This window comes from Strix uralensis, chromosome 4, assembly GCF_047716275.1.
Source record: "Strix uralensis isolate ZFMK-TIS-50842 chromosome 4, bStrUra1, whole genome shotgun sequence".
Taxonomy (NCBI): domain Eukaryota; kingdom Metazoa; phylum Chordata; class Aves; order Strigiformes; family Strigidae; genus Strix; species Strix uralensis.
The window spans coordinates 49,766,565-49,777,116 of record NC_133975.1 but is presented as its reverse complement, the minus strand read 5'-3'; the positions used below and the strand labels follow the sequence as shown (position 1 = coordinate 49,777,116).

The 10,552-nt window shown below is 42.7% G+C and overlaps 2 protein-coding genes across 11 annotated transcripts in view; one reads left to right on the top strand and one right to left on the bottom strand.

Annotated features, from left to right (window-relative positions):
* Positions 1–4,460: 4,460 nt before the first annotated feature.
* On the bottom strand, positions 4,461–7,526 carry TIGD4 (tigger transposable element derived 4). The gene has a single exon (XM_074866666.1). The coding sequence runs from the start codon at positions 7,262–7,264 to the stop codon at positions 5,726–5,728; it is 1,539 nt and encodes a 512-aa protein (XP_074722767.1). The 5' UTR covers positions 7,265–7,526; the 3' UTR covers positions 4,461–5,725.
* Positions 7,527–7,846: 320 nt separating this feature from the next.
* Positions 7,847–10,552, top strand: part of ARFIP1 (ARF interacting protein 1) — a 43,749-nt gene continuing 41,043 nt past the window's right edge. For 6 of the 10 annotated variants that reach the window (XM_074866665.1, XM_074866660.1, XM_074866657.1 and 3 more), the window contains exon 1: positions 7,847–8,028. The gene's annotated coding sequence lies outside the window, so the exon portion shown is untranslated. The other 4 variants (XM_074866661.1, XM_074866658.1, XM_074866656.1 and 1 more) reach the window with 3 other exon arrangements.

The window sequence follows — 10,552 nt, the reverse complement described above, 5'->3', positions numbered from 1 at the left end:
TTTTATTACCAATTCTCTGACATCCTGGATGACTGCTGGAAAAAGCACGGCTCATCCTTCTCTACAAAAAGAAAAGACAAAAAGAAATACGGATGTACTAAATGTTCTCAGCTAAATGAAGCAAGGATTTGGGAAGGCCGCTAAATACAGCAATGGATAAATTAGTGCCTGAGATCACAAGCATGTGTACCAAGAGGGTGATACTAGCTGATACATGAGATGATTCAAAAATACCACCTGCAAAAGATAATATTAGAAATCAGGAGAGTAAGGAGAAAAGCAGCTTGACAGAAGTTTGTGATAATGATCCTAGAATTAGCAGGGTACCAATGAATATAAAATGATAGAAGGCAATGGATAGGTAGGGTGACATGAAAGCTTAGGAAGAACGTGGCTTTAAGCTAACTCTTGTAAAACACAGTAAGGCATTTTAAAAATTATTGTAAATATGGCATCTTCTCACTCAGCAGACCTGGTAATTCAGTGTGGTGTTTGTTCACTTTACTGATCACAGTAATTTGTCATTTACACTTTTCCATTCCACTCAAGGAGCAGAGGTGACACAGCTATGAAAGAGTTAGCAACATACCACTGGTTCTCCCACTCTGCCATAAACCAGAAGTTCTACTTTTTAACTAGACAGATGAAGTTAAACAGCTATAGCTGTGAGAGAAAATACATCTCAAATTGAGAACTGTACTAGCAAGAAGGGCAAGGAACTACACTTGAATTACTAATCCTATAAAACAATGATGTGGTCATACCACAGTGCAGATATATCAGTAAAAGGGAATCACATGTCTATACAACACTGCTTTACCAATATAAAAGCTATGTGTAAAAACAGGCTGTCAGACATAAAATTGTTATCTTTTCATCTGTTCAAAAGATTTTTCTATTGTTAATGAATATAACAATTCATATAGTAATATAATAGTAATATACTGTTAATGAATATAACAATGTTAATGATAGAAGTAAGCTGTCACTCATCACACTGCAAAACTTTCAATTAGATTTGTTTGCTTCTGAACTGACTGGGTTTGGTTCTGATTTTCAAGGAAGGAACCCCCAAAACAGGCATATTAAAACATCTAGATACAAACTGAGCTCCTTGCTTAAATATAAAAACTCTTCTCTGGCAACAGCACCATTCAGTTCCCAATAAGAACTTTTCAAAGTCTTCCTTTAACAATTGCCTCCCCAAAATAGAAAGCACCACCTTTTATTGATATTAAAGGAATAATGTGAAATGCCGTCATTGCATGCCATGGTTGCCCAGTCACCACACATTTTAGTTAAGTGTTGAGTAGGCCAATATTCCCTCTACCATTTCAATGAACACAACCACCAAAATAATCTTGAAGTTATTTTACTAATATTTTAATATTATAATTTAATTTACATTTATGAAAATATTGCAGTTAAAATTTAGAATGACTGACAATTCTGTGTGTTTGAGGCTATCATTCTCAAGATTTACATAATAATGAGAAACCATCAACTTATTTACTCTCTCGATTACTTAGCTATCAAAATGTCACAAATCTTGGGTATACAGCATGTATGAATTGCTCTCCTATAAATCCCTGACTGCCCACTCTCTTCTGTTTTTGCCTAAGGGTGCAAAAACTTGTTAAATTAATTTCCTTTTACCATTAGAGGTGAGTAACCTTCCTTTGAGTAATAATTTTAAAAGGAGATGTAGTTTTATAGATCTGATAGGTATCCAGAACTGCACACAACAGTAATACACACAAAAAATCAGAAACAGTGTAATATTTATTAAAATTTTCAAATGCAGATGTATTTTGAAAAGCATACTTAATTTCACATGTTACTTGTCTCAAGAATGACTCTGAGATTCATAGAATCATGGAATGGTTTGGCTTGGAAGGGACCTTAAAGATCATCTAGTTCCAACCCCCCTGCCATGGGCAGGGACACCTTCCACTAGATCAGGTTGCTCAAAGCCCCGTCCAACCTGGCCTTGAACACTGCCAGGGAGGGGGCAGCCACAGCTTCTCTGGGCAACCTGTGCCAGTGTCTCACCCTCACATAAAGAATTTCTTCCTCACATCTGATCTAAATCTACAGTCTTTTCATTTTAAAGCTATTACCCCTTGTCCTATCACTACATGTCCTTGTAAAAAGTCCCTCTCCAGCTTTCTTGTAGGCCCACTTTAGGTACTGGAAGGCTGCTATAAGGTCTCCCTCCAGGCTGAACAACCCCAACTCTCAGCCTGTCCTCACAGGGGAGGTGCTGCAGCCCCCCGATCATCTTCGTGGCCTCCTCTGGACCTGCTCGAGCAGGTCCATGTCCTTCTTATGTTTGGGGCCCCAGAGCTGGACACAGCACTGCAGGTGGGGTCTCACAAGAGCAGAGCAGAGGGGGAGAATCACCTCCCTTGACCTGCTGGCCACACTTCTCTGGATGCAGCCCAGGATGCGGTTGGCTTTCTGGGCTGTGAGCACACATTGCTGGCTCATAGTCAGTTTTCCATTCACTAATACCCCCAAGTTCTCCACAGGGCTGCTCTCAATCCACTCATTGCCCAGCCTGTATTTGTGCTTGGGATTACCCCGACCCATGTGCAGGACCTTGCACTTGGCCTTGTTGAACTTCATGAGTTTTGCACGGCCCCACCTCTCAAACCTGTCCAGGTCCCTCTGGATGGCACATCCCTTCCCTCCAGCGTGTTGACCGCACCGCACAGCTTGGTGTCATTGGCAAACTTGCTGAGGGTGCTTTTGATTATATCAAACATGCTTTCCAAATATTTTCTTCTGTTTTGGCCTTGTTTGGAAGTTAGTTATATTTTTAAAACTTCATATTTTCAGTTCACGCTTCTAGAAGTCACTTTGAGTAACTGAAAGTGACCTCACTGACTTGACGCCAAAGTACATAATTATTATCTAACCACAGCATAAAGTAGAAAAGAGTACAGGAAAAAGCACATAGTTGTCCAAAATAATATCTGAAGTGTTAAAGCAAATGACAGCCTTAGTAACCTGCCTGTTGTAGAACAGGTTTTTCTTTTTAAATATGTTGCAGTCTAAAGCAATATTCTTCCTCTCCGTCCAAAAGATACCACCCCAGACATAAAAAGCCAGTATCCTGGTGGCTCACCTAGACAATGTAAAAAAAATCTCAAGCTCAAGCTGTGTACACAGGCTAAAATGACTAACATTTGCATAGCATACCACTTCCTTTTTCACTGCTAGCATTTCAGATCTGAGGAGTCTGCATTTCCCCGTGAACAAACACCTGAAATAGCAACAAGCTTCAAAACGGACTTTACATTCTCTGCTAGACTATAAATGTGACCAATATCCAAGTGAAAAGAAATATTTGGGCTTCTAAATAATATTTAAAGCAATAGGGTTTGAATATAAAGTGTCTGACCTAAAAAATCAGTTTCAGTGAGTGCGTTTTAGCTTGGTTTCTCAGAATGAACTAGGAGGCTAGGAAAAAAGTCATATATTCTCTAAAGATATGGGATTTTTATGCATTGTATGTTTTTTAAAGCAAGTTCCACAACCGACCTTCAGTCCAGGCCAAATTAGTAAATCCTTCCTGTTGTTTTCATGAGGGAGTATGACAGCATGCAGTAATTTACTTTCTTTGTTACCAGCTCATGACATTATTTCCTATCTCCTGATTTTCTAAGCCTCATCTTGCAAAGATTACACTTCTTGTAGATCGAACCCTTGCTTAACCAAGATTTGCTGCTTATTTACACAAGTCGTCCTCACTCAGATCCAGTACTTTCACACTCGGAATTCTCTTAGAAGGAAACAGAGTCTCCTTATCTGGATCCTGGGCCAATGACGTCCACGTGGAGTGGAATCTTAAAGAATATACACTTTTACTATATGGATAATAGAAACTTTTTCCTAAACTTGCCTTTAGCAGGAGAAGCTGTTGCAAAGAAACCCATAGATTTTAAAAGATTACTACAGGAAAATTATCCATAGGGCTGAGTGGGATTTATATGAACTTCAAATGAGCTTAGCCAAAATAGAAAGTACTTTTCATAAGCAAAATGTGTTTGACACCACTTCTGAATTTAAGACTTTGCATCTGTATTTTAAAATAATAAACAGTTAAAAGACAGAATGCAGAGGGGTACCTTTTTCACAGAGGCTATAAATTTCTGTGTGGGACTTTATTGGAATTTCAACAGAAATTTCTTATTTAATCAGAATATCTTTTAGATGGAATTCACATCAGGTATTTCATTACAAGAAACCAGAAGTTTGTGGGGCTTTTTTGAAGGGGTTCTAGTAAAACATTCACACAGTTTAACCATAGGGATTTTCTCACCATCACACACACCCCCACCCCACCCCACCCCACCCCACCCCACCCCTCCCCAGTATTTTCACTGTCTTCCAACAATTTGATACATTTTCTGAAGTGCTTTTACAAATGGATAAACTGTCCTCCACCAGAAAGAACAGTAAGCAAAGCTTCAGCCAAACTGTTTATTGAAAACTGAAGATTCAAATAAGCAAGAGATTGTTTCTCATGGTTAAAGGCACCATAATAGATTCTTTATTACACAGGTTTCCTAAAGGGCCTCCATAAAATATTTTCTTCTTCCTCTAAATTAGAAAAATTATCTCTAACTTCTGAAAAAATTAAAATTGATAGATATGGCAAATATTCAAAAAAGGTTTTGAAAAAAGTCACAAGCAGTATGTCTCACATAAATTGAGATTTTTGGCTCTAGTATGATTACCCTGCTTGAAATGTTTACTTGAAAGACGTGTAAATGTACTGTGATTTACTCAACTTCACACTGCATTCATACAAACGGTACTCCTGTTAACGGCACTTATAATAATAAACCACATGGGTGCATTGAATCCTACAGCAAAGCCTTCAAGTACAGTAAATAAAACAAGTTTTATTTATTTTAAACCAGTAAGGTTTTGAGTGCAGATACTGCTTAAACTTTTTTTTTTTTTTCTGTATTTACTGTAGAAATACATGGAGTTGCACAGAAGGACCTACATCAAATCCAAATACCAAAAAGGCTGAAAGGGAGAGAAGGATCTTCCTTTTTGATCTCTTCAAAGACCAAGTAAAGGTTTATTTGTCTTTTGACTCTCAGATAAATGATTATGCCATTTGTGTATCCATACATGAGCAGCTTTAAAAAAAACATATCCAAAGCTGCTTTCTGCAGTTCATCATCTGCTGCAAGAATAAACTATGGCCAGAATTCTTGAATGAGGACAAAAAAAATTATTTAAAAAAACCCTTAGTTCTCAGAACTTAGGCATGTATTTTTGGCGTTGTTCAATTTTTTATTTAAGTATCAAAAGCACAAAGCTGATATTTACTGTTCCACTGTCAACAATACCACAGACACCAGTGAAATTATCAATGTTAAGAAGTGCTAATCTCTTCCTGAAGAAAGAATTCCAAGTGAGCACCAGTTCATCCTGAGTGCATGGAACTGATTAAAGAATTGCTTTTGCCTCAACTGTACTTCCTCTCTCCACCCCAAATTTTATGTTTTTTCCTTCTGATTTTGTGGAAGACGTCAGTTCACTGCCTTTTTTCATAATTTCAAATTTCTTCCATTATGTACATCTAGGCACCTGAGCAAGACACACTGGAGAACACTGCAGCAACACTTGTTATTAAACTGCATATTTTTGTTTACTTACATAATTCTTTTTAATTACATGTTTTCACACTTTGCTAAAGTATTTATTTACAGGCTACATGTTGAATAAAATTCTCCAGGTCAGCTAGGGAATCGTGAAGAGAATCATTCATGTCTTGACTTCTGAGAAACTTTCGAAGGGTATCTAAAGCACTCAAAGCCTCATTTTTTGATGGTAAAGGCTGTTCAGCTCCCCAAAATTGATCACCTTTCTCCTCATCTTCATCACCAACAAATGCCCCAGCTTTATCTGACGCACTTTCTTTGGCACACATCCTTTCGCTATTTGTGTGCATTTCATAAGTTACCAAGCCATCATCTAGAGCTGCACATTCCTCCAAAGATAAGCCTTCTGGAAACTCCACTCCAGCTGCCTGTGCACGTGCAATCAAATCAAAATCACTTTCAACCTCTGTGTCGTTACCATTTGTCTTGGTTTCTAAGTTGAAGCCTGCTTCATTGCAACTTTTTACAATAGTCTCTGGTGTTACTTCCCTCCAGCACAGGTACAACATCTCAATTGCATCGAGAAGAGTCAGCATAAACTCTTTATTACCTTCTACGCAGTCAACAAATCTCTTGATAAGACAACGTCTGTATTTAACCTTCAGACTTCTGATAACCCCTTGTTTCATAGCTGTACATGAAGAAGAGTCTGGAGGAGAGAACAGTAATTTGACAGACTTCAGGTTCTTTACTTCTGCATGAGCTAGGAGAGAATCAACAAGAATAACTACTCGTCGCTGCTGTGCTTGAAATCTGTCATCAAGTTTATGCATCCACTGTTCAAACACTTCTGAAGTCATCCACGCCATATCATTTGCTTCATAATCCACAGGTAGCGACTTCACATCTTTGAAAGAGCGTGGACTTTTTTTTTTTCCTATAACAAGCAAAGGAAGTTTCTCAGAGCCATCCATATTTGCACCTGCCACTAGGGTTATTTTGTCTTTGCTTAGTTTACCTACAGAACAAGTTTCCCCTTTAAATGCAAATGTGTTATGTGGTAACATCTGATACAACAATCCAGTCTCCTGTATATAAAACACGTTTTTTGGCTGATAATCATTTAAATAATAAGGAAGAACATTTTGGTACCAAAGAGCTGGAGCATCCACTGCAGTAGTAGCAGCTGCTTCTACAGGCTGAGCTCTGAAAACTAAACCATGCCTTGACTTGAAACGATCGAGCCAGCCATTACTGCATTTAAAATCGCTATGCCCAAGCTTCTGGGCAAAATCATTAGCCTTGAGGCGCAACATCGGACCGTTTACCGGCACATTCAAGCACTGAGCAATGCTGTACCACTTCATGAGTGCCTCCTCCAGGTCGGTATAAAAAGCAGTCCTTAGTCTTTTTCTTTTAGGGTCAAATCGCAAGGATTCAAAGGCTTCCAAAAGTTTTTCTTTATTCTTTATAATCGAAGACAAGGAATTCTTCTTTATGCCATACTTGGCTGCGATGTCTGCCTTTTTCTCGCCACTCTCCACAGCACTTATGATGTCCATTTTCTCCTCAATGGATATGCTTTTTTTCCTCCTCGCTATGGGTTCGGGCAGAGGACTCCCCGAAGCCTCTGCCATGGTACCCGCTTTCCGCACCCGGGCAGGCAGGCTCCTGCTCTGCCGCTTTCGGCTGCGGCCGCCTTGGATTAGGGCCGCTTTTCCAGACCGCACTCGGATCTCCCGGAGGCGGGACCCTCGGCGGAGGCGGGAGCAGCCGCCCGCTCACAGCCGGCACCCCCGCTCGGCCAGCGCCGCGCCTGGGGCGCCGAGCAGCAGGCCCAGCCCCGCGCCTCGGCCCCGAGGAGGCGCGCGCCTGCCCGCACGCAGCCCGAGGGCTGGATGCGGCCGCCACCACCGCAGGGGCCGCTGTTCCCGCTCCCCGCGGCCCCCCCTGACAGGAGCCGCCGCCGCCCCCCCGCCTCTGGGCACCCCCTTGCCCGCCCCCCCGCGGCCGGGCCGCCGTTCCAGAGGCCTCCGCCGGGCGGGATTAACATCCCACCGCCGGCAAGACGAGCGGGCGCCGCTGCCGGCGGGTGAGGGCGGGGCGGGCCCGGCTCTGGTTGCTATGGCTCCGGCTCGGCGGGGCAGCGACCATAGAGAGGCGCACCGCAGCCTAGAGAGGCCGCCGTCCGCCTGCCCGCCCTGCGCGGCCGCCGTCAGCCGCCTTTCCGGCCCCGCGCTTCCGGCTCCTTCTGGTACCGGAGAAGGAAGAAAATAAAGCTGGAGAGAGGGCACTGGCGCCGCCCTCCCCGGCCTCCTCCTTCCCCCCTTCCCTCCCTCCGTCCCGTCCTCCCTCCCCCCTCAGCACGACGCCCCCGGGGCCGCAGCAGCGCCGCCGGCAGGTGAGGGACGGGCCGGGGCAGGCCGTTGGGTCCCGGAGTCGGGTCGGGCCTGGCCCGGCGGTCACTGCGGCGAGGCGGGGAGGGCCGGGCCGTACTTCACCTCCCCTCCCACTCCCGCCCGTCCTACGTGTCGCACCGCGGGAGCGGCCTCCGCTTCCCCGGCCTTCCCGGCAGCCCGTGGGTGTCGGCAGTGGGCGGCTGGGCCTGTCGCCGGCGTCGGGGAGCCCGCAGCTCTTAGCGGGGCCCCCCTGGGGGCTGCGCCCGCCCTCTTCGTCCTGTGCCAGGGTCCGGGAGGGCGGTGCAGGTTGGGGTCTGCCCGTCTCCTCGCCTGTCTCCGGAGTTCACGGCGGGGTCCCCGCTCCGGGGGTGGTGGGCACCCGGAGAGTGCAGAGCCTGAGCTTGGTAGAAGGTGGGTTTCACGAGAGTGAAAGAGAACCTGTTGGTGGAGGAAGAAAACTCGAGATGCTGCATAAATTTCATGCCCCTGGGACTTATTCCACACCCTGACAATTATCGTTTTAAGTGTTCCAATTTGTCTTTTGCATCTGGCTTACTATTCTTAAAACACGGGAACACTGATGGTGTGTGACAGGCAGGTGTTGCATCTGCCATTGTTTACAAACTAGAAGCAATTCTAGTGTTGCTTATAGTACATCTCTGATCTATCATTTTTAACTGGAACCCCATCATAGCCTTTCCTCTTGGATCCCTTGAACTGGATATAGTTTCAGTGTCTAATGTGTGCTTTTTACGCTTGATGGAACTGGCAGTTAGCACTTGCAGTCAGTGGCTTTGTTATCTAAGGGCTGATTCTCTAGAAGAGATAACAGAACTGTTCTTTTGCAGGGTTGGAGAAGGATGTCATTTGCTTAGTGCAACTCTGGAACTAAACGGCTGTCTGAATCATATATATGTTTACGTATATATGTATGTACACACACAGTTAAAATGTAGGGCATAAGTAATACAGAAGAACATTAGATTGGAAAAATTGGAAGCTGAGGCAATATCTTGATCAGCTGCTTCTTTCTGTGTGGGTCGAAGTTGAAACTATAATGGAAGCCCATGCCTTAGCTAATGTGGAGACGAGTAGAGCGTTAAAGCGTTTAGGGGCAGGTTGACCTCTAGAGTAGGGAGCGTGGAAGTTAGTTGCAGCCCAGTTCTCCAGTCCTTATCTCCATCATGTAACTTTCAAGCATAATTAGATCTTCCAAGTGGAGCAGCCAGGGAATTCAGGAGCATAAAGAGGGAACTGTGGTATGATTGCTGTAGGAAGAGTTTAATACAGTTCTTAAAAATTGATCTTGACAATAATTAGTGGTAGTGTTCTTAGTTAGAAATTGAAATTAAGAAAAGATGCGTTAAATCATTATTTTCCACTAGCGCTTGCATTTTCTTACAAGAACTGTATTGCTTACCTATGCAGTGGAGTGAATAAGACAATGATAAAAGTGTGTAATGAACTTTATTTGGACAGAAGATATCTTGCTTTTACTTTATTGGCAATTAATTTAAGAGAAACTGAAGTGAAGGAGCCAGTGCATCCTGCTTAGAAAAGCAGATGTAATTGTTGAGAATCCCATGGTTCTCATTTCAGAGACCACAAGTCATTTACTTAAGTAATGTAACTATGTTAAGAATAAGCCCCTATTCAAAATGAATTTAGTGCTGGTGACATTCATATTTGCATGAATAAGCAAATACGAATTTGCCTTTTTTATGAAAAGTCCATAAGCATGCTCTTATAACCACTAGTATAATTGGTTAGATGTCCCTGAAATCTTCATCCTAGAAGAAGTTTAGTATGTTGTTTATAAGTTTTTGCATTGCTATGCTTTTTACTTTGCTAGTTGAAGAAATGATGTATCAATCCCCAGGACTTAAAAATTGTGTGGTTTTATTTATGGTGAGCAAAACTTAAAATGACTGAGGTTGTAATCTGGTATGCATTTAAGGTGGCTTTGCCATGGGGGGAATATTCTCAGACTACTCTGTCTCCTCCATTCTACTCTGGTGCAATATTTGTGTGGATTTGCAGAATTGGCCTAGTGGGGGGAGAAAATGAAAATCCAGAGGGGCAGGAGTGATGAGGCAAGGGTTTGGGCTTAAATTCATGTCAAAATATGGATCAGGCATGGTTTTTTCTAAGTAGAACATCTCCAAGTTTTAATTGCAGCTGGTGGTAATGAATGTCCTGGTACACTGAACAGTCACCTAGCATGTTGTGAAGTTGTGCCTGGTTTAGTGAAAAAATAATCGATAATGCAGAATTCATACTGTACTGAAGAGTAGCGAGCTCTTATAAATAATGGCCCTTTCTCTGACACCTTCAAGAGAAAATCAGGAACTATTGCGATACAGAAGTCTGTATGCATTTCTGTAATGGAACCTTAAATATAAGTAATATATGTATGTAGGTGCCATGTGTGCCACAACGTCACATGAACGTCTTAACTTCTGAATCTTTGTAAACATGTAGAAAATTTTCATCCTTACATCCAGAATTTGATGTTTACATCCCCAT